This window comes from Electrona antarctica (assembly GCF_951216825.1).
Source record: "Electrona antarctica genome assembly, chromosome: 13".
Taxonomy (NCBI): Eukaryota; Metazoa; Chordata; class Actinopteri; order Myctophiformes; family Myctophidae; genus Electrona; species Electrona antarctica.
The window spans coordinates 7,531,331-7,556,263 of NC_136794.1; the positions used below are offsets into that span (position 1 = coordinate 7,531,331).

The 24,933-nt window shown below is 43.8% G+C and overlaps 2 protein-coding genes across 2 annotated transcripts; both read right to left on the minus strand.

Moving 5' to 3' along the window:
* Positions 1-766: 766 nt before the first annotated feature.
* gpr45 (G protein-coupled receptor 45) lies at positions 767-6,271 on the minus strand. The gene is made up of 3 exons (XM_079518184.1): positions 6,091-6,271; positions 3,874-4,121; positions 767-2,933 (listed from the first exon to the last, which is right to left on the minus strand). The coding sequence occupies exon 3, from the start codon at positions 2,840-2,842 to the stop codon at positions 1,667-1,669; it is 1,176 nt and encodes a 391-aa protein (XP_079374310.1). The 5' UTR covers positions 2,843-2,933; positions 3,874-4,121; positions 6,091-6,271; the 3' UTR covers positions 767-1,666.
* A 7,345-nt stretch (positions 6,272-13,616) lies between these two features.
* Positions 13,617-14,975, minus strand: pou3f3a (POU class 3 homeobox 3a; the record flags this gene model as incomplete). The annotated part of the gene is made up of 1 exon (XM_079518205.1): positions 13,617-14,975. One exon carries the CDS (start codon positions 14,973-14,975, stop codon positions 13,617-13,619), a length of 1,359 nt encoding a protein of 452 aa, XP_079374331.1.
* Between the last annotated feature and the right edge of the window lie 9,958 nt (positions 14,976-24,933).

Below are 24,933 nucleotides of genomic sequence, written 5' to 3' on the forward strand. Positions count from 1 at the left end.
TGAGAATCACTGCTAGAGCCGTAAAAAATCTTCTCTTATGGCGTCCGCGGGCTAATGAGTGTCAATTTGGGGGTCCTTGACATGAAAAGGTTTTGGAACCTGCACTGACTTACAGACTTAAAATATGGAGTGCCGTGATTTTTGTCCTTTTTCTGTTTTGTATGTGTCTATGGAGTTAACATTACTCTAATAAACCCCCAGGTGTGGTTATAATATTCAAATATCCAGTTCTTGGCTGGTGCTGGACAAAGGTAGATACATACAGTGAAGAAGTGGTCCGCACCAGTGGCGTATCCAGGAATTACGTTTTGGCCAGGCAAGATATATGTGTTAATTGTCGTCTCCCCGCGCACAATCGTAGCACTAAAGGTTTTCAAAGAGATATACCTGCCAGACGAGTAGGATACAAAGGCCGAAAGGCATGCATTTACATTCCAATGGGTGATTGAGGGTCGCGCTCTACCGCAACGGCCAATCAGCTGTCTATTAATAGTTCTCAGATCTTGTTTTTGTCCTCTTTTTTTCTCATTGTATGGATTTGGACAGGCGGTCGCCTGCCCTCGCCTTATTGTAGATACGCCTCTGGTCCGCACACAGGCTTTGCTCCAACAGTGTTTATTTGTATTAAAACACCATTTTAAAATTAGGACACAACGTTTCGGCCGTGAACGGCCTTCATCAGGTGAATGAAGGCTGTTCACGGCCGAAACGTTGTGTCCTAATTTTAAAATGGTGTTTTAATACAAATAAACACTGTTGGAGCAAAGCCTGTGTGCGGACCACATCTTGTGGACTTCACATAACGTACATGGAGGTCTTTAAATACGTGGCCTAAATACCACTAGGTTGAACTCTGCTAATAAACAAACCAAGACGGATCTGTCCGATATTTCATATTCCATCCTAATTGGCTAACATTGGCTTTCAAAGTTTGCAGGATTGGCCCGTTTTGAAGCCTCAAATCATGAACGCAGCGTGCAATTTACGTTAAATCTTTCACTGACTTTCCTACTAGGTTGAGGAATATATCCCACCCTTTTCACATTGGCCTGTTATAGCACCACCAACAGGTGGATTTTTGCAAAACACATTTTTGGAACAAAATGCCTCAAATCATCCAATTGCCATCCAAGGCGTAAGAAGAAATTGCACCCTTTTCACATTGGCCTATTATAGCTCCACCAGGAGGCCACAACCTGACCTGGCCTGGTGGAGACCTGTGCCCCGAGGGGCACTTTTCCTAGTTTGTACTTGAACTTGAACTGAAATTTAACTGTAGAGTGTAGACTAGGCCTATATGAATTGAAGATCCAAGTGGGGGGATCAGAGTACTTGGGAGAGGGAAGTAGTCCTGCTGGAACAGACTAGAATCTAGTCATGAAAGATCTAAACAACTGGACTTTGGCTGGTGTAAAATGTTTGAGCGGCAGTAACTCTTAGAGTAAAGACCATAACGTGTCATCATGGCATGAAGAGCAGTTGAAACTTTAGCAAAAAAAAGGTCCTGACTGTCCTTTGCACCTGAACTGAGCGCTGTAAATAATCCTTTCATTGCTCTTTTCATGTGAAAATATAAAACGCAAGTAAACGCAAGTAATAGCAGACAAAACAACAGCTGATTCCTGTGTACTGGATCTCTGAGATTCGGCTGCATCGCCTGCCCTCTTCACACAGCTGATTGGGTTTCACTGCACACATAGATGTTGCTGGGCCTCACCCTCCGACGGCTCCTACCTGGCATCCTAGGACACAGTCTGCAACTCTTGGGCATGAACTCCAGACACGCCTCCCTGAACTTCCTGATCCTCCAGCAGTAGATCACAGGGTTAAAAACTGTCTTCAGGTAGCTGAGCCACAGCGCGCCCACGCTGACCGGATAGAAGGCCGGGCTGTAGTAGAACTCCCGGCTGAACACGGCCAAGAGGCTGACCACCGTGTGGGGCAGCCAGCACACGGAGAACCCGATGAAAAGGATCAGGATGGTGGTGAAGGCCCGTGTCTTGAAGCTCATATCCACGTTGACCTGAGGGGGTCGCTGCAGCCCAGTCAGACCCAGTTTGCTGACTTGGTTGAGGGCGGGCAGGCAGGAATGCTCGCTGGAGTGGTTGTGGATGCGCAGGGCGTTGCGACGCACCGTGTTGAGTATGCACAGGTAGGAGTAGAGCATGACGCCGAACGGCACAAAGAACACAGCCACGACCAGCAGTATCGTGTAACCTCGGTCGGCCAGAGACTCACTGTATCCCAGCACACACTGTGTGGCCCAGGCGCCCCCAATACCCGCCGCCCCAGCCCTCCAGCCCACTACCGACGGGAGAGCCACGCAAAAACTCAGGACCCACGAAGCCACAATCAGCAGTTTGGCTCTATGAGGGGTCAGCTTGTCCTGCCGCTGCACGATGATGAGGAAACGATCCACGCTGATTATGAGGAGGATAGACACGCCCTCCAAGACAAATAGCCAATACAGCATGATTGATGCCCGGCAAAACTCACTCCCAAAGTGCCAATCGGATGTCGCGACGGTGACGGCAGTGAAGGGCATGCAGAGCAGAGAAAGCATGATGTCTGAGAATGCCAAAGTGGCCAGGAGGAGGTTGATGGCGGAGCGCATGGCAGGCTTCTGGTAAACAATCAGACAAACTATGGCATTTCCCAGGAAGCCGATAGTAATCATGAAGATCATTATAGCTGCCAAAGTGATGCGCAGAGTTACAGGCATGAGAGGAGTCCCAGGCTCTGATGGCAGACTCTGTGCCACTTCCTCCACATTGTCTGGCTCCATGAGGTCACAGTCTTCCAGCAGGCTTTCATTACAAAATGCCATGGCAACAATTATCATGCAATGTCTGTGCAAAAGCAGACGTGCATCATGATTATTATTTCTATGGCAATGTCTCCTTCCCTTCCCTTGTGGTCATCTATGGCAATATCTGAAACGGAAATGTAAGAACAAGCGATGTGTAAAACAACCAAACACCTCTTGGGATTGTGGGTGGTTTAGCATTATATGATATGACGTGGCTTCCAAAGACAATGAATGGATAGATTTGGTAGTCAGAAGGGCTCAGCTAACAGCATAGACACAGTCTACAACAGTGCTTCTCAAAGTGGGGTCCGGGGACCCCAGGGGTCCTTGAGGAGTTCCGGGTGGTCCCCAGCGAAATGAGATAATATAGCTTCAAAATCAGTTTAACCACTTTAACCTTATGTACATCATCTATTCGAAAATAGCCGACACAAGATTTGTGTTGCTAAAATGTTTACAAATTAAAAAATCTACCAGCTCACAACGTATCACGGCACCTTGTGAGATTGTCGATTTTATTTTATTTGTTTGTATAATAATTTGGTCAGGTGTTCTTTGACATGAAAAGGTTTGAGAAGCACTGTTCTAGAGTACTGCAGAACATGGTCCCAATGATGTTGACAGCCATGCTTTTAACTGGCAGTGGAATTGAATCAGGTTGATGATTAACAGACTTGGCCAGCTGAGCTGTGAACATTCACACTCACTCATTCTCAAAATACACACTGAACACAAACAGACTGACACTTATCACGCATTTGTGCAGGTGCTGCATGCTTACTAGCGTGACTGAAGAAAAAAAGGGGACAGAAGTAGCATGTGCTTAAATTCATATTTAGAAAATGTTTCGGATGTCAAAGATTTCTGAGATGATGGAATGATGATGGATGATGATAGTCATGGAAGGGTAAACTTCTGAAAGCTTCATGGGCAAAGATAATCAACTTAAAAATCTAAAAAAATAGGTCAAAATGACCTCTGTCATGCTAGTGCTAAGACACACACACACACGTACGCATGCACGCACCTGCGCACCACACACACACACACACACACACACCTACCTGTCTGTCTTCTGTTGGCTTTGTAGAATGCGATGCTTGGGTACCGCCGTCTTCGTCTTGTTGCTTGATACAACCGCCATCACAAGCATCTTTACAAGCATTTATTCACAATCACAGGACACCTTTGTTGCTCCTCTTGCAATGCGTGCGTGCGTCAGATGTTCAGGTTTCAAAAACAGTATGTGCAGACTCTCTCTCTCTCTCTCTCCACCCTCAACTCTACCTGAACCTGGAATGGCAGACAGGACCTGGAGGAGAGAAGAGAATTGGTCACCCAACCTGAATGATGTGCTCTATAGGCAGGGCTGCATGAGTTAATAAAACTAATCAATTTAATCCATTACTATAAATAATTGGTAATTGATCATTTAATATGCAAGGGATAATGCATGAATAGGTGGTCATTGTTGACGTATAAATCACCGACAGGGTGATTACCACTGACGCGGAGCGGAGGTGGTCAATTACCCTGAAGGTAATTAATTACCCTAATTAATAATAACCCTAATAACCATAAGGAAATAATCGATATAGTTGCAGCCCTCTAAAGACTTAGTAGGAAAAAGTCGGCAAAATGTTTTAAATCAATAAACAATAAGATCAATAATGTCGATACTGCAGCGACAAAAACACAAGAGAAAATACTGCGTGAGGGCGGTTTGGTTTGCTGCCATTTGCAGGAATTCTGCAAAAAGAAACGCTCCATTCCCATTGAAATGCATCGGCAGAATCCGACCCTCAGAGGTACAATAAAAGTGCGGCGTGACGTCGACCGCATGCCCTGAATGCCATTATAGATTCTTGCACAAAACCTTGCATAGGCTATTGCGTAGTAAGTGTTACCGGTGGTTACCATGGCAACAAGGTCAGCCGTTCCATGGCAACAAGCAACCCCCCACACTCTCATCCCCCTCTGCGAATGTCTGTGACACCCTACTTTCTGTATATGATCAAACCATCACGTCATGTGATAAGCCGGACAAGACGGCTCCCAGACGAGTGCAGGGCCACACATGGTGTTGACAATGACATGATGTGACTGTGTGTGTCTATAGGGGTCATTTGTTTCTTCACCCCCTGAATGGCACACATTGAGCCGGATGTCGGAAATTAATCAAATGGGGGGGGGGGGGGGGGGGGGGGGAGAAATGACAGAGAGATGGCAGAAATGGTGAGGATAATAAACCTGAAATGAGAAACAGCTATAGCATTTATTTGTCTGTGGTAATTTAAAAAAATAAGTCATTAAAAATGTAAAATCAATAATGAGCTTGTTTTGTTGGAGCCCCATGGAGCTTGTTTTCACAGTACATGCAGGCTGTGACAACGTGCTAAGCTCATGGTGTGCTTCAGTGTGCAAAAATAAATGGTAGGCTATGGGTGTATAGGCCTACTGTACAGTGCAAGGAGGATTATATTTAGAATTGTAATGTAAGCAAACATAATGTTACAATGTGAATGTGCTTCTTACTTGATCATTTGGGTGAATTCAATGGAGAAAATGCATTGTGAGTGTGGTATTAAATTAAACTGATTTGAGTTATAGCCTACATTTTTCAATTGGCCTATACTTGTTTGGTTATTGAGGGGCGCTAGGCCCTCCTATGTCCAGCTTTGAGGGTTTGTGTAAACGCAAACATTGTCTTAACACAAACATTGAATGTCATTGACAATGAATGGCCATCTTTGAGTGTTTGAGTAAACACAAACATTGAATGCCATTGACAAGAGAGAGAGACAGACAGACAGACAGACAGACAGACAGACAGACAGACAGACAGACAGACAGACATAGACTACTGTATAGCCAAGTGTCTCACTTAATTGGTATAGGTGTCTCATCAATGTATGATATACTTGATATTTTATAGTCCATGCTATACTTAATAGTCCGATATATTATGATAAATTATTGTATTTAACTGATAGAATATCATACATTAAATGTAAAATTCATATATATATATACGGTGCCCACACAACTGTCAGACCTACCTGCCTGCCTGGCCTTCTGTCTCGCGCGCTCTTTCCCATTTCTCTGCACGTATAGCCTATACTCAATTCATTGCATTCAGATTTCACATGCTTATGATGGATCCGTGTATTGCAAAGGTGTAAAGAAAGATTATATTCGAACAATCAGCGATTTTATATTATAAAAATGATTATTGAAATTGAACAACAACTTGTAGTTGTAGACCACTAGTTGTAGTTTACCTTGATGATGCAGGCAGCGGTTCAGCTCGGTGTGAGGCTCGCATCACATCACGTCATGTCTATGTGCAGTCCAGACTGTCCAGCGGTGATAGTCGAGCCACGGTGCGTCCGCCACTTGTCCGCCAGAGTCAGACCGCCACCATCCATTGCCTATCGATTGCCATTTGCCATCATGTGTGGCTCTTCTGATGCTGACGCGCGAGCGAGAAGAGAGGCTGTTGTTCCCTGATTTAAAGGTGCAGTACTGCTTCAGTTGATCCTCCTTTGCGGAATAATTATAATTTAAACAAACTTCTATATTTTATGAACAATCTGAACCTTGCTTTAACCCCCCCCCCCCCCCCCCCTCTCCACCCATGCACATTTTTTACAGCCGCCCACCGCCACCACTTTCTGTAAGTCTTCCACAAATCACAAAGCTATACATCCACATGCTTTAGATAAGGACCAATCAATAATGATTGGCAATCATTATTAATTGTGTGGGCCTGTTTGATTTATGAATGTAGTGAACATGCCAGGAACAAGAATTAGCCTTGTAAACCAGCATGGAGAACGGATTCCTGCCTCACAAACCACATGCAGGTCACAGCGTCACTTTGAGTAAAATTGTCATGTAATGCTTGCATTAAGTTTTATATTTAGTTTTGTGATACAGAGAGTATAATCTAATGATGAATTTAACTTATACAATGAATGAGTCCGACTTCATCAATGATGAATGCAATTATTTTGTGATACGTTTAAGTTGAATAGGGAATAGTCCGTTTTTTTCTGCCACCCAGGTTTCCAGGTTTGCCAACTCAATTTGCAGGGAAATTCAATTAGAATATCCTTTGCTGAAATGGTGATGATAATGTTTCTGGTACTTTTAAATCATTTTTAATCATTGAATACAAATATTTTCTTCTTTTCTGTCATGCTTGGACAAATGTATTATTCTTTATTTATTTGTTATGACTATGTGAAATGTATTAACAACTTGATCCAGGAGATGGCAGCATTGTACTTTATATCCGAAGGGCAGTCCATTTGAGGCCCAGAGGAATTATTTAATACCCATGTCTGTCCTTTGATTCTACATTATAAACCTAACAAAGTTAGTTTTTCATATTCATACATTTAACAATTCAATGGAATTTCACATTATAGCTATTGTATTGGCTATAAAGTGAATTTATTTTTGATGAGGATGGGCTACACAAGCCCTGGAATGTTTAGACTGCAAAAAATGTACTACAGAGACAGATTTTCCGCAGATAAATTCAATTGTAAATTACATTTGGTTATAGGAAAGCTGGTGTTCTCTTTCACTTTCACTTCTCCATACACAGTACACGCACGCGCACGCACATGCACACGTGCACGCACACACACGCGCACAGACACACACACACACACACAGTCACACACACACACACACACACACACAGTCACACAGAGTCACACACACACGCAAACACACACACGCGCAGACACACACACACGCGCAGACACACACACACACACACACACACAGTCACACACACACACACAGTCACACACACACACACACACACTCACACACACATACCACACACAAACACACACACACACACACACACACACACACACACACACTTAGCATGCAGGGCGAGATTCGTTTCGTGGGCATGCTTGTCTAAATTGGCATCATGCCCATGTGTCGAACGTAGCCATCAAACGAGTTCCACTCCACCGGTCTGGCACATGCATGCTGGTCACGTTCAGTGGCACCCACACCCACACAACAAGCTTGCTGTGAAAAAAATCATTTCCCTGTCCATTATTCCACAGATGTTGGCTTTAATTTCTTCCTGATGGGGAGAGTTTGGTGCTCCATCATTCACCAGAAGATCAAACATATAAGGAAAATCCATAGGACATTTTCAGCACTACATGTAGGAGAAGCTTGACAAAGTTTTAGAAAGCCCCATTGGCAACATTATTGTTGGGTCAGAGAGACAAACACACACAAGATTGATCTCACTTTTGTTTTAAAAACACGTTGAAAATATGTTTTTTGTGCTTTTTGGAGGCGCGCACACACACACGCACGCGAACACACACACACACACAAGGTTGTCTTCTTTTTTATCAATATACAAGGTAAAAATTTTCCTTAATGTTTGTGCACACACAAATGTGGACACACACACACACACACACACACACACACAGTACCAATCCTTATAATGTAAGATGTGTTGTTATAATATTTCATATGGTAATGCATGCCACTTGCTCAGACTCCACAGAGCTATAGAGGATCTCATGCGCTCAGATTAACACTGAGAAAGGCATGTGTTAATCAGTGTTAGACGTTGGTGATAAACCAACCTCCACAGTGTGACAATAATTAACACCAAACAGTGTGTGTATACTATGTGGGTACAGAAAACTCCTGAGCGATCATTTAGGCTAACTTGGTCACATATAGTAAAAAATAACACTCAGGATTTTACTGTGTCCACTGTTCAGTATATGTCGTTTTGAGACACTCTGATACACAGGCATTGACAATTTAGCAAGGGATTACCGTGCAATAATTATGTTGTGCAAAGTAGTTCTTGAACGAGGTTCTAAGAGCAATTATGAGCAATTACACATGCAGCTGTTATTGGCAGAGGTAATTATGGTAAATAACATCCCCTATTTCAGCAATGCAAAGCAATAACACTCAATGCTAAAGATAACATTGCAGGAAAAGTGCTTTCACGTGAATCTATAGTCTTATATCGTTTTCTATTGTTTGGTCGGATTTGTTTTAGTTCTCTGGTGGAAAAAAACAAATGCACCATCTTCTGCAAGTACAGATCCAAGCATTGATATTCAGAGAAGACAGCCAACGTATATGTCTGATGACAGAAACCTTAAAAGGGGGGCTTCTCTTATCCTTTAATTCCACTCTTATCTCCCTTTATGTCGCTAAGATTCGAGGGGATCACATTACAATCCAAAAGGCTTAGGTTTCGCCTCAGTTTCATCAGAAGAACACGCACCTTTGGAGCTCTCTAGGGGAATATGTTATGGGCCGATGGATGGCCTACAACATATTCCTCGGCTAGAGCTGACCATGATCTGATTACACTGAACTATGGCATGCCTTTCCACCTCAGAGTTATATTGTCCGACATCCCCAAAGAATCTTAATTTTTTTTCCAAAAATGTGTTTTACGTTTTCTTTTCATTTTTCATACCAAAATTGTATACCAAAATGTAATTATTACATGCTGTTCATTGCACAGCTTTTTGAAAATGTTTGAATATATTTTTTTGAAATATTTGAAACATTTAATTTAATATTTTCTTTTGAAAAGCGGCGACAGCAAGTTATAGCATGAGCCATGAGCCTAATGTAAATCCTCTTAATTTTTCCTCCATCTATCCTCCTAATTTATTCATTCGTAACTCTGAGAGTGTTGTAACCAAATGGACCCTTACAGGTCTATTTGCATTTTGTACACTCTCAGAGTTATATTAACACTCTGGATTGTAGGGCTCCATTTTCGTCACCGCTAAACCCCTTATCCCTAAACTTCTTTGCCTTTTTTTTGAGTGGTGCAAACCACTCCAACAACTGGCTTTGTACCTGTGTACCCGTGTACCCGTGTTTGTTCGTACCAAAAAAACGAGCATGGTTACTATGGTCACTGACATTACGTCAGACCACAGCTGATCAGGCTATAAGACCTTGCACCACTCAGTTCACACGGGTGTGATTTTTACTATTTTGCTAAACATTTTCAAATAGTTAAAATGGCCAGTCTACAAGCTCAACGTGTCTAGTTGAACTATTTAAAAATGTTTTTCAAAATAGTAAAAAAAAAAAAAGAAAAAAAAGGCAAAGAAGTTTAGGGATAAGGGTTTTAGCGGTGACGAAAATGGAGCCCATTATATGTACAGTTATATCCTCAGCAAATTGAGAGTTTAAAAGTAAGACGGATGCATGGTGTTCACTGGTCAGTGAGAGCTGACCTGGAGTGACTGCTGTATACCTGCAGAGTCCACTCAATCAAGTCATTCATGTCTCGGCAGTTACACTGCTATTTATAACCAGGAGGCCCGGGTTTTCCTCTGAATCCTGCCAATATTCAGCCAAGAGAGGTACATAATATATGCATATGAAAGCGTGCACACGGCCGCACGCACGCGCGAACACACACACACACACACACACACACACACACACACACACACACACACACTCACACACACACACACCATTTTTTGTGTTTCCGTATATATATTGCAGTTCCAAGAAAGGGTACATTTTGTGCGAGCACACATACGTGCATATATAAATCACCAACAAAATAAAAAAGTTTGTTGAGGCCGTTGTTTTCTATCGCTGTGTGTGATTTAGCCTTAGGCTAAAGTAATGCTTCCTTTTCAGGCCGTGGCCCCTCAAAAGTCAAAATATTCATATTTGAACTATAGGGACCCCCACCCTGATAAGCACTTGGAATGTATAGGAGTTGAGGCCTTCAATTTAGTTTGACTCGTTTTCCACAGATAAATATTGTGAAAACAGCAGATCTATACAAGCTCACAACACCTCACGTTGTAGATCTGCTATTTTCTTTCAGGACAATTTGGCCAATGTTCACCTATAGTCTGTTGATTACATTTGACGCAGTAATGGTCCTTTTCTTTTTTTCTTAGGTATTAAAAAGGTCTTGAACGTCCTTAAATTGATCATTTCACTGGCATCATGGGACCCGAGCCGCAGGTTGAGAACCACTGCCTTTATACCCAACAGTATAGGGTAGACAAACCGACCAGTCACCTCTACTCTAATCCACAGGTTACTCAGTATAGTCTCCACCTGGCTGCGCACTTCTAGAAATGCCAGTTTCAGGGGGTGTGGGAGGGGGGGGGGGGGGGGGGGGTGGGGGGGTGATTGTTTCCACATGGCATTATGCCAATCTGTGAGTTTCAAAACTCTATCCGCTTGCTACTATAGATAGAGCTCATGCGTGAACTGTATTTAGCAATGCAACTTGCAGGAAGGTCATTTATTAACCCGTTTTGGGCGGGAACCCTTTTTGGTGTTAGCATTATGTTATGCTCTAGCTATTGAAAAATAGCAGATCTACAAGCTCATAGCGCGCCACCGAGTGGCGCGCTACGAGCTTGTAGGTCTGCTATTTTTGAAAAATCGAAGAACGACATAGCTTTTTCAGAAAACTGTCAGGATGTTTTAGAATCTGATCTCAGGTCATTTATTAACCCGACAGGCTTGGTCGAATTTCCTCTGTGTTCTCTCTCGTCGTCGTCGTCACATGGCAGCTAGACTGTAACAACTGATCCTTCACCTCCCTTCAAGTTTACCTCAGCTTGTTATGTAGGAGGCTACACGGTGTCCATATTTTTCCCCTTTTTCCTTTACTGCATTATCAACAGGATATGGGATGTATATGGTAACACAGACACAGATACACACACACACACACACACACACACACACACACACACACACACACACACACACACACACACACACACACACACACACACACACACACACACACACACACACACACACTATAGGGCTTTAAGCAACTAGTCGACTATTCAAGTAGTCAACTAGTAAATCCACTAGTTGACCTTGCTGGTACTAGTTGACTAGTTGATAAGAAAGAAAGAAAAAAGATCAGCTAGAATGCTAGGTTAATGTACACTGTTTTTAAATGTACAAATATTATGGGGGGAAAAAACAGTAAAAAGGTAGTTAACTAGTCGACTAGTAAACTAGGCAACTAGTCAAGTAGTAAAAATCACTAGAAGTGAAAGCCCTAACACACACACACACACACACACACACACACACACGCAGCTGATTGAGTGCACAGCAGAATATGGACCGATAAGGGTCCCGACCGTATGCGGAAATTGTGACACTCTCAGAGGTAACACTTCAGATTCTTACTGTGTGGTCTTTGTGGGCCCATGAGTGCTCCGTTTCTTCTTGCCAATCTGCCAAACTCATCATCTGTGGCAATAGATCCTCTCCCAATTCACCCCCTCCTGCCACTCCATCTCGCTGTCACCTTGGCAACCGCTGTGGAGGTGAACTGCCAGCTGGAGTAGCCGACCTCTTTTGGCCGTGTTCCACAGGAGCAGTTCCGTATGGGCCTGCCAGAGGATGAACTGATCCTCACAATCCTACCACTATTTTCAAGGTATACCTCCCAAGTCAGACCTGCATGATGTTTTTAGCAACTAGAGGGGTTTAAGGTGGTTTCTGTTTTTACATGGTCAGCAGGCTATATGATTCCACAACACATTTCAGTTGTAAATGTCCCTCCATCAGATGCCTGAAGTATAGGCATATATACTGTTCTTCTTTTCAATGGCTTTAGGGATATTTTGACCAAATACATAAGGTCTGGTCTATAGTTTTTTTTGGCAATATGCATGAACAACAAGTAGGCATTGAAATAGTTTGTTTTGAACTTTCGACTGCAAAGAATATAGTAAAAAAGAATATAGCCCATATATACGGTAGGCTATATGGGCTTTAAACAATGGTGTGTGTGTGTGTGTGTGTGTGTGTGTGTGTGTGTGTGTGTGTGTGTGTGCGCTCGCGTGTGTGTGCGTTCTCTCACAAAGCTATAGCACAATTTTTTGTATGAAAATTTATTAAATAGTTTGCCTATATATATCCATGAAAATAAACACAAGTGCGGGTAAAATAAATAAGTCTGAATCGTCACACCAAAATACAAAGTATAGGCTTACTGATATACACAAACTTGAGGGTAGTCAATGGGTACTTAATGTGTGCTCACTCAAACTCAAACATCCTATCAAGAACAAAACATAGGCCTGTTGTATACATTGTATTGAACTTAACATACTGACATAAATAATTGATTAGGTACTAACATGATCAGAATTAAAACGCCATTGACACAAAGGGGAGACAACACATGTTTGAAGGAATATAAATTATTGCTTGTCAAAAAAAAGAAGCAAATTCCATCCACTTCTGTTGTTATTATGAGAAAATAAACACTGCAGCATATCACTTGGGAACTTTTATGAAACATTGCAGAGGTGTATAAGTCCATTTCTATATCTTCACACCCAATTTTATTTTTTCCCTCTTTTTTTACGAGTCCATAAATGTCCTTTGGTGAATTTGTGATAAACTTAAACCTATTGCCAGGCCAGCTCCAACTTACTAATTTCTGTCAAAAGTTGTTGGCTGATTTATAGTGCAGAAAAATACCTGAAAAAGGTATAATAGGCCTTTTGGCTTTTATCACTGGAAGAAATATACACACTGCTTGACATGTTTTAAGACCAAACTATAGGACTTGTTCGTGTTCTTGGATGGGTTTAACAATTTTATAGCCTTAATTAATATTTAACAAACAAATTAATCAAGGAAATGTGCATTTGAAATATCGTCCAAATTAAATGCCTTTTTTATTTTGTACATTTCAAGTTAGCCTTCATATAAGGCTATAGTTTGTATATCCATGGTATATGTGTTCATTTCACGTCTCGCTGTACATTCTTTTGCAGTCTATCGGCGACGGTGAATCAGAGCTCATGTTGCCAACCTGTGAATACGCGTCGTTGTCCGGCGTGTGTGGAAGTCCCGGCGGCGTCATTCTCTTCTCCTTCTGCCTGCGGTTGCAGAACCACACGCGCACCACCTCCTTCTCCAGCTGCAGGGAGTCCGCCAGGGAGGTGATCTCCAGCGCGGCGGGCTTGGGGCTCTTCAGAAAGTGGCTCTCCAGCGCGCCCTTGACGCTCACCTCGATGGAGGTGCGCTTTTTCCTCTTCCTGCCCTGCGCGGCGATCTTGTCGATGCTGGTCGGGCTCCCCGTCGTCGAGTCGGCCTCCTCCAGCCACTTGTTCAGCAAGGGCTTCAGCTTGCACATGTTCTTGAAGCTCAACTGGAGCGCCTCGAACCTGCATATGGTGGTCTGCGAGAAGACGTTGCCGTACAGCGTGCCCAGCGCCAAGCCCACGTCCGCCTGGGTGAAACCCAGCTTGATCCGTCGCTGTTTGAACTGCTTGGCGAAAAGCTCCAGGTCGTCCGATGTCGGCTGGTCCTCGTCGGAGTGCGGGTCATTGCCGTGGTGGTGCTGGTGGTGGTGATGCGCGTTGTCGTTGTTATTGTTGTTGTTGTTGTTGTTGTGATGGTGGTGGTGGTGGTGATGGTGGTGGTGGCCCCCGTGGTGGGGGTCGAGATCCGGGGATTCCCCGCCGCGCGCCGCCACCTGCAGCGCCGGGTGCATCAGGCTCTGTCCACCCTGGGAAGAAGCGCCGAGCATCCCGTTGAGCGTGAAGCCACCCGGCTGGGAGTAGATGAGAGGCTGCTGTTGCTGCTGCTGCTGCTGCTGTCCCGCCTCGCCGCCCCAACTCCCCAGGTGTGTCTGGTGCACGGATCCCAGATGAGGAGACCTGTGGTGCTGCAGAGCAGCGGAGCCCGGGTGGAGAGCCTGATCCCTCCCCGCGCCTCTCTTCGCGTCCTGCTGCTGGGAGCCGGAGGAGGACCACGGAGAGCTGCTGGCCTCGGCGGCGGCGGCCACGGCGGCCGCGGCTGCCGCGGCGGCCGCGTGGGGCAGCGATGTCACCCACTGGTGGGCATGGCTCAGCATGTTGTGCCCCCCGTTGCTCGCCGCCGCCTGCATGGCCCCCTGCATGAAGTCACTCGTACTCTGCACCATCTTTATGGAGCTGGGGTCTCCCCTGTAGCCACCGCCGGACACCGTTGTCACAGCGGTGCTGCCAGGCTGCATGCCAATGCTCCCTCCTCGGTCAGAGTGGATGATGGAGCCGGTCGATAAAATCCTGTTGTTGGTTAAATATGGGCTCGAGGTGGCCGTTGCCATACCCCAAACCATGTATTCTTGATGTTTGATGATGATCTCTTTTTTGATTGATTTGAATAGGCTACTCTTTTTTTTGTTTCTATTCCATTGGGTTCACTGGGCTATACAAATTGTGCTATATATATAAAAAAACGTAGAAGTTCTGCCATGTGCCTACTCCATAAAGTGCACATGAAATTACGAAGCTATAATAAACTTATGTTCATTGAAAAGTCTTGAAAAAATAATAAGCTATAGATCTCCCTTACTTCCACAGCATGTGAAGAAATAAAAGCCATCAAAAGTTTGTGGGCCCGTGAACTCTGCAGCGGCTGGTTAATAATCCACAGGCTTGCACATGTGAATTGAAAATAATCTTCTCTTTTGTCCTCGCCAAGATAATACGGAGGTCTCGGGCTTGTTGGTACCCTATTAATGCCTTGAAGAGAGGATGAAAATGAAGACACACTGACGGTCCTCAAATCTTCTGACTGCAGCGCTCACTCACTCCATCAACTCTACTCTCCACCCTGTGCGAGTGTTTACCCTGTGCCAAGCATGCACACGCCTTTCTATCTCCGTCCAATTACGGCAGGAAGTTTCAGCACAACTCCCGCTGATTGGACAGATACCCGCAGAGGAGTTGGTTGAAGCCTCGGGTCGGGTGCGCACAGTTCTTCTAGTTAGGGGGGGGGCATTTGTTTGTGTGTCACTCAGTGTGGCTATAGTTTTAACATAAAATATATAACACATTGTGTTATAACCATGTTGTGTTAAACACAACATGGTTATCTTAAACAAAAACAACACTTCCAATATTATAGGATAATGTAGGCCTTATATAGGCTGAAACACAAAACTATAGGCTATATACACTGTATTTAATTGATTGATTATAGATTATAGATTAAAGCCTATACACTTTGGCAGTGGTTTTACTTTAAAAATCACACACGTGTGAACTGAGTGGTGTAAGGTATTATATAGCCTGATCAGCTGTGGTCTGACGTAATGTCTGACGTAATGAATGAAATCACACCCGTGTGAACTGGGTGACCATAGCAACCATGCTCATTTTTTGGTACGAACAGACAGACGGACACGTAAACTAACAAAGCCAGTTGTAGGAGTGGTTTACACCACTCAAAAATGTAGATTCCAGTGACATTCATGGCTGTCTATTGAGCTTTGGGTTATATATATCAAAATTACCACGCCACAGAAATCAGTGATGTCTGACTGGGATTATATATATATAAATATATAAAAATCACACCTGTGTGAAGTGAGGGGCGCTAATATATTAAAGTCTAACTCATGTTGATTAGGTGATGTAATGGTGACGTAAAACAAACAGTGCCAACACAAACATTACACGCCATTAACAATAAAGACAATATGAGTTACATTATGACGTAAATTGTCCCTTCATTGTCCCTTCATGGTGTTTACAAAACAAACATTGAACTAAAGACAAACATTAAATACCTGTGTATAGGATATATAAAATATACATAAATATACTGTATATATATAAAATCACAAAATCACACCCATGTGAAGTGAGGGGCGCTAATATATTAAAGTCTAACTCATGTTGCTATAGGTGATGTAATGGTGATGTAAAACAAACATGGACAAAACAAACATTAAATAATTTTCATTGTCAATGGCATTTAATGTTTGTGTTAGGGACAAAATAACGTAAATTTCCCTTCATTGTCAATGGCGTTTTTAATGTTTGTTTAAGGAAAAACAAACATTAAACCTGCCCCTCAATAATAGAGGGCAACAGGGCCATGTCAAGGATAGCCTATAGCTATACTCAAGGCGGAGGTTTAGCTTCTTGCATCTTAATGCGCCCTAGCTCCTTTTCATTACGACGAAGGGAAGGCCACAGTGGTGTGACGCACTGCTCTAGTGAGCGCGGGGTGCAACCCAGCAAGCCGTTTGATATTCCACCTTGGCTTTAATACGAGTCTATATTCTAACAGAATGTTTCCATACGAGTATATGGTTGGCCTGGTAAATACATGCAGGGAGACTATTTAACTTAGGCTCTACTCAACACTTCTCTACCCACAAGTTTCCCCACTTTTAAAAAGCCTTATGTGTGCAGAATCACCTTGAATGAACACATGCAGTTTTGTGATAGTGGCTGGAGGGACCCAAGTGAATGCAGCCTATAATAAATGTGGTGCCAATTCGTGTTTTCTTTTCCAGCGGATTTGTTTTGGGTCTGGTTCAAAAAGTGGCCTAATGGTTAATAGAAGAAAGCTGAAACACTTCGGAAAATATCCGTCCCGGGGCCACATAGGCCACTATCTATAACCGCAGATTTGGCCCAAATATTTGGGCATAGCTTGCAGGACAAACGATTTGATACGTTATTTACATTTTTAACCCATTTTGATTTTGAACTGAGATCTGATTCTAAAAATGTCTTCTACATCCTGACAGTTTTCTGAAAAAGCTATGTTTCTATGTCAGTCGTTCTTCGATTTAAAAAAAATCACACCCGTGTGAACTGAGTGGTGTAAGGTTTTATATAGCATGATCAGCTGTGGTCTGACGTAATGTCTGACGTAATTAAATAAGGTAAGGTATTATGTAGCCTGATCAGCTCTGATCTGACGTAATGAAATCACACCCGGATGTGATTTCACAACTGGCTTTTTCTGTGCAGAGAAAATGACCACGGTTGCTACGGTCATCCAGTTCACCCGGGTGTGATTTAATTACGTCAGAAATTATTTTGAACATAGCAACCATGGTCATTTTTTTCTGCACACAAAAGCCAGTTGTAGGAGTGGTTTACACCACTCAAAAATAGCAGACCTACAAGCTCGTAGCGCGCCACTCGGTGGCATGCTATGAGCTTGTAGATCTGCTATTTTTTGAGTGGTGTAAACCACTCCAACAACTGGCTTTGTTAGTTTACGTGTCCACGTGTTTGTTCGAACCAAAAGAATGAGCATGGTTGCTATGGTCACTCAGTTCACACGGGTGTGATTTCATTACGTCAGACATTACGTCAGACCACAGATGATCAGGCTATATAATACCTTACACCACTCAGTTCACACGGGTGTGATTTTTCAATAGCTAAAGCATAACATGATGCTAACACCAAAAGGGGTTCCCGCCCAAAATGGGTTTAAGTGCGAAAAATCAATAATGAATTGATCTAAATAGGAGATACGTACACGGTATACTTAATATAATTCCATAATAATAAAACCATAATCTCGTCGTGCAATTGTGCATATAGTTCTCAAATCACCATGGAAACCGGGGGTCTCCCATGATGCCCATGCATACAGCGACCTAGGGAGGGTGCGGGAGGAAAGGTGCTATTCGACTGTAGGGCGGACCCCATGGGCCATATCCAAATAATATTTGCACGGGACTAATACATTATAACTGTGGTGTCACCACATTCTGCATATTCTCAATATGACTGTTATATAGGCCAAAAATAGCTGTCAAACGTATTTGTAAGCTGCAGAGGGGGGTCCTTAATCCACAATAGGCCTATGGTGAGAACACTTTAAAGCCAGTGGCAGTTACAATTTGGAGAACCATGATGGACGATAATTGCGACCGTAGGTCACAGATTACTATATGAAAACCTGCAAAACCTGTCAGTCAGTTCGTCCGTCCGTCCGTCCGTCACGCCACCATATATGGCCGTCAGTCCGTCATGTCTCGTGACACGCTTGCATATATGGCCGTCTCCATATATGAAGATCACGAGACTGACCTCATCAAACCCTGGATAGCCACATGGAGAAGACTGGATCATCAAGATCAAGACTGGAGCCAGCCAGCAACTCTGCATCTGACCTCAAACCTCAAACCCTTAGATCTCCATGCATATATGGAGCTGACATGTTCTGACATTCCATATGTTGATCCTCCCCCACCCGTCCTTCCTCTTCGTCGATCGATGTCTCCCTTTTGACTGATAGATCATACATGTCCATTCAAACTCTAGACGGGCCCACCCCAAAGTTATTAGCGCAGCCGTGCCCGGCAGCCGGTAAAAACTAGAGTTCCGAAAATTAAGGCCCGGCCCTACGTTGGCCCTAACTGGTGGGTTTAAAGCTCACGAATAATAGAATGGGCTATAAGTAACTAAGTAAGTAAGTAATAAGTAAGTAACTATATTCAGGGTGTAATCCTTGATTTCTTTCTCAAATAATCAACTTTAAATAGGCTATATATAGCCTGGCTACAATCCGCAATCCGCATGCACTGCATGGTCAACATTTTATGAAACCTGTTGAATAAGCAAGTGAACCATGAAATACACTAAAAGGCTGAGATATTTTGCAAATGTAGCATAATGTTCTGTGTTTTTTAGCAGTAGTAAGCCTAGGCCCACAGAAAACCAGACAGACTGCAGTAATGTTTTTCATGTGTTGTGCTAGCCGGTCACAGTGCAGGGTCCTCTGTTTGTTATTCATGAAGGAAGCTGGGTTAAGAGGCCTTCATACAATGCTCTCTCTCTCTCTCTCTCGCTCTCTCTCTCTCTCTCTCTCTCTCTCGACTACAAGGTTAATTCTCAGTGTTTTACTGCACTAAATATTGCAATTAATTCAATAGGATTGGCACACATTTGTCGGGACCAGCCTATTTTGACCCCAATGCATTGTTCATCTGTATATCCCTGCTTTTTACATAGAGGAACCTTACTCTCTCACTCTGTTTCTTTCTGCTCTGTTCGGTCTTCAATATGCACAGCAGCTTGGCCATTCCTGCCCCAGGCTATTTTCTTTGGTAGACGTTTGAAATATGCAAATGCTCCCGTCGAAAATTGCAAAGGAAAACCTTCATCTGTGTTCCAGGAGTTTTCAACTCAAAGAACCAGATGATTTCCTTAGTGGGAACGACTCGAGCAAGGCAGGCAGACAGAAACAAAACTTTGGATGACAAAGGCATGGCTGTTATTGTTGTCATCATCATGGTGATGTACTCGTTGGTACTTTGGAACCTGAATGGACAGAATAGTACGGCAATATTTTTCTTAGACCTTAATTTGAAAGAGGATATATTTATGCGCACGCATGCACACACACGCACGCATGCACGCTGATACGTTCACACACACGTTCACACACACACTGATACGTTCACACACACGTTCACACACACACACACACACACACACACACACACACACACACACACACACACACACACACACACACACACACACACACACACACACACACACACACACACACACACACACACACACGGAGTAGCACACTCAAAATTAGGACTAGCAAAGAAATCCTATTCCCATGTGACCTATGCCATCACTGCAATAGCCATGATGTTGTCTATTGTTACAGAACTGCTCTTGTATAAGCAGTGGGTTGTTGGGACTTGGGAGGCATTGACAGTGTACGTGTCAACATGTGCGGAAGAGTGGCAGAAGCTTTGCAGCTCAGAAGTTTTCATCCTCTATATTTCTCACAGATTCCACCATGATCCTCTGGTTATGATCACGAGTGTGTTTGACACTCTGCTCTCCCCGAGTGAGAGAAATCCTTCGCATAAAAATCCCTCCCTACACCCAAACATGTTTAGCCTATATCAGGAAACAGAGAGAGCCGCACACACATAGACACAGTATGAGAGAGAGAGAATAATGAAGATAGAAGGGGTGAGAAATGAGGGGAAAAGTAGGACAACGAGATATCAACAAGACATAGTGCATACATCCCTGAAGCCTGCAGGCCACAAAGTAGAGTGAAATCTGAGACAAATATGTCTAATAATGTCTCCACATACACATAGATTTCTCTGATGTTTGGCCATAATGTCTCGGTGTCAATTTGAGTAGTTTGTTGTTTTGTCCATAATAATAATGAGATAAATCAGGAGGCGTGGAAAAGCTTTTTGGGACGTGCGTTTCTCAGACTCGACTTGATGTGGTACTATGCTAGGGAAGGAGGGGAGGAACCGAGGGAATGAGAAGAGGTGGGGAAGAAATGAGAAGACGGGGGGGGGGGGGACCTGCCATGTTTTCAGAACTGGAACAACAGTCAATTACCACCCCCTGCTGTGGGTTAAATGACGATACCCAAAAGGACAAATGTGCTGGTTAAACATTGTTGTGGGCCAGTCCATTATGTGGCAATGGGGGTTGCCAGCCACACAAGTTAATTTGTGAATTATCTCAGCAGATTTCACAGGGGCCAAAGTGTCGAGAAATGGGACAGCCCTATTCTGGGCGGGAACCCTTTTTGGTGTTTTAAACATTATGTTATAATTTAGCTATTGAAAAATAGCAGATCTACAAGCTCATAGCGCGCCACTGAGTGGCGCGCTACGAGCTTGTAGGTCTGCTATTTTTGTTAAAACGTGGCGCAAATCATTGATTATATATTCTTTCAGAGCGAACATTTTTAACGAAAATATTTGCTTCTGGGGGGGGGGGGGGGGGGGGGGGGGTCCCTGGAACTACATATTTTCAGATGGGGGTCCGTGGCCCAATAGAGATAATTCTGGGGGTCCTTGACATGAAAAAGGTTGAGCACCACTGACAGAAACATGGGTTTTTCAGAAAAATGTTAGGATTTAGAAGCCTTTTTTTATCGACCTCAGTCCAAAATGGGTTAAGGTGTGTACAGGGTGTTTAGATTTGTCCAAGTGTGTGCGTGTCTTATTAAGCCCTTATGATGAAAGCTCTCCTTAGCATTGCTGGTGTGTTTCCAGCCGAAGGTTACGTTGAATATTTATGCTACGCCACATGAAATGCAGAAGGAGATGGAGAGGACAAGAACAGAAACATCTGGACTGTCATCGAAGGAGAAGAAAGGAAATTGAGAAAAGATGAAACCGGGTGCTTTGTGAATCTTTTGATAAAATCGAGGTCTGTGCAAATAATAGCCCCAACGATTCTGCACACGAAGAAGACGCGGAAGTGCTGCTGCAGAAGAGGAAAGATGTGAGAGACTTTGATTTCCCTTTACCATCATGAGCTTTACCTACTTTGCCGCCATGTGCAACGAGCACGGAATTATTTTATGGACACTGGGTCTTGTTGTTTGTCTGTGGGTATTTAAAGTGTTTGTATCGGGTATTCTCTCTCGCCTTCTTTCCCTTCAAACATTCCTTCACTTCACTTTTCAAATAAGACGTTTGCAGCAAAGCAACAGGGGAAATTTTGTCAGGAAATACCTCCTAGCTCTGCAGGCTGTGGTACACGGACAACTGTAGCCCTGTACCCAAGCCCAGACACGGGCCAAGTCAAACAGTGGGTGTCCCTGAAGGCCTTGGGCTGGTCAGACACAGTCTGACCGGCCCCGGGGCCTTTCATGAATGGACAGATTTCTCTCTGAAGCCCCCACCTGCGGGGGACTACATGATTATAGAGGATCTCTGTAGTTAAGGACGTTTCTCAGGTGGCTTTGGAAGGAAATATCATATGATGAAATATTAAGTAACTCCCGTGCAAGCCACAGAACGTACTCACACCGTTTATAATTTACATCTCTCTACATGCCGTTACCTACGTGCCCATTTAAATGGCCCGGGTCCCCCCACCCACACCCACCGCAGTCTTCCTGTGAGTTATCAAATAGTTCACTACGGTGAATCGTAGACAGTCATCATCTCAATCAAGTAAAGAAAGTATCCAGCCAGTATGTAAACAATTCCTTAATTTCAGACACGCCAGTTCACAACTCAAAGCAAGTACCGGTGTGCAAATAGTACATGTTTAACCCAGCTGATTAATCAGCTGAGTGAAAGCTGCAAGTAGCTGCATTTATAATCAGCTATGTTTTGGCACAATTATGTTTGATTTCTTTGAACATTCCCAGATTAGCAGAACACGAACACTCTTATTACAAATTTGTCACTGGTAAGTGGTGCTGTACTAGTGTCAAATCGAGCACAGCATCAGCAGAGAAAGCTACCGTGTGATCTAATTAAATAAGTACCATGTATTCTCTTAAGCGCAGCAGGTGAATGACGGCACGCAGCTTTGGAATTAACAGCTCTTCACTGCTCACGAAGAAGAATCACATTAATATTGTACCCTTTTGAAAGTCACAACCCCCATCGCACATTGATTGAGTGTCACAGCACAGAGAAATGCTATTTCTATTTCCCCACAACAGTGTCAATGTCTCACTAAGAGGACGGATGTTGAGTTTGGGGAAAACATAGTGACTGACTTCAAAAACCCCATTCATTAACATGAGAGGCACACCTTGTGGTTGGGATGCATTGGAAGTTGAACTCACCATTGGTTTTTAAGAATTTTGTGCCCAACACACTGCAAAACCTGTCAGTCAGTCAGTCAGTCAGTTAGTCCGTCCGTCACGCCTCCATATATGGTTGTCAGTCTGCCACGCCTCGTGACACGTCACGCCACCATATATGGCCGTCAGTCTGTCAAACCCTGGATAGCCATACATGGAGAAGACTGGATCAACACCTAGATCTGCATATATGGAGCCGGCCAACAACTCTACATCTGACCTCAAACATCAAACCCTTAGATCTCCATATATGGAGCTGACCTGTTCTGATATTCCAGATGTTGATCCTTGCTCACCTGTCCTTCCTCTTCGATGTCTCCCTTTTGACTGATACCTGTCCATTCAAACTCTAGACGGGCCCGCCCCAAAGTTATTAGCCCAGCCACGCCCGGCACCGGCGAAAACTAGAGCTCTCAACAGGCCCGAAAACTAAGGCCCGGCCCTATACCTGGGCCCTAACTGGGCTGGCACGAGGCCCTGCCTGGGCTTACTGATTAGCACACATTCTTCGCCCTACCTGCCCCGAAAACAACAAAGAAGAAAGTAAAAAGGTCCATATATTGGCATTCCCAAACCATGTAGTTTCAGCCACATCACGCCACCAAAAGAGAACAAATGAATACTGCTGAAGGTCTGTCTCCGTTCACCGCACTGTGGTTCATCAAGAACATGAAATGAAAACTTACAACATTAATTAAAGAAATCTCTCCCTTGCCGCACTCATCAGTACCATGTCAATTGTACACAGTCTGAGGCCTGGTGTAAGTTGCAATATGACAATGGAGTCATGCCTTACTTTTAACTTTTAAGAAAACATGGCATGTGTGTCCCTGCACGCAAACACAACGCACGCACGCACGCACGCACGCACGCACGCACGCACGCACTGTTCACTAACCACCACGGTTGAACCTGGCCCACAGCTCTCCAGACTCATATCGTGGCACCAGGCTGATGACCTTGGCCAAGCATGTTGAAAACACACAGCTCTACCTTTGATCTACATTATCAAAGACCTCTCTCCTCCATGGACTATAAAGGCTACTATTGTTTTTGTTGTTGTTATTTATATTGTTTTCCCATCCTCATAAGACAAAGCAGTCTGACCATGACTCTGATGCTAATGTGGAGGTGGAGAGGGCGTTTTTAATGAGCTGCAGAGGCAGATCAGAGAGGCTCAGGAGAGGACTACAGACAGAGAGGGAATAGGTAGCATTGAACATCAAAAACACAACTATAGACAGTACACTAGCCTCTGTGCTCTATACCAGCCCTGACCCCTCCGTTGTTGTACAGTACAATTACCAGCAAAAACATTTGTGTTGCATTTGCACAGAAAAGTACTAGGATTAATTCAGAGAATCAAATGGAAAATGGAACTAAAGTCATTAAGAGCCTGCTGTTGCAACTTTAGGATACCATCCCGTATTATTGACATGGTCTTAACCGTATCACTGCCACCTGGTGGACGCAAGAGCCAACGCTTGACTGCCGACCCGGATGTACTAGGTTTCAGTGTGATACACGTCCGGTTTGGGGCGTCCATTTCATATGCTAAATAATTAGCGTCGATGCTAGAGAGCTAAAATGAGGCCATCCTTGCTCTAGAAATCGCCAATGTTCCAATCGGGATCACCGGACAATCAGAAAAGACCTGCGAACATCTCGCATTTTGTCAAAACCATGGAGAGCTCCATGTATACAAGAAG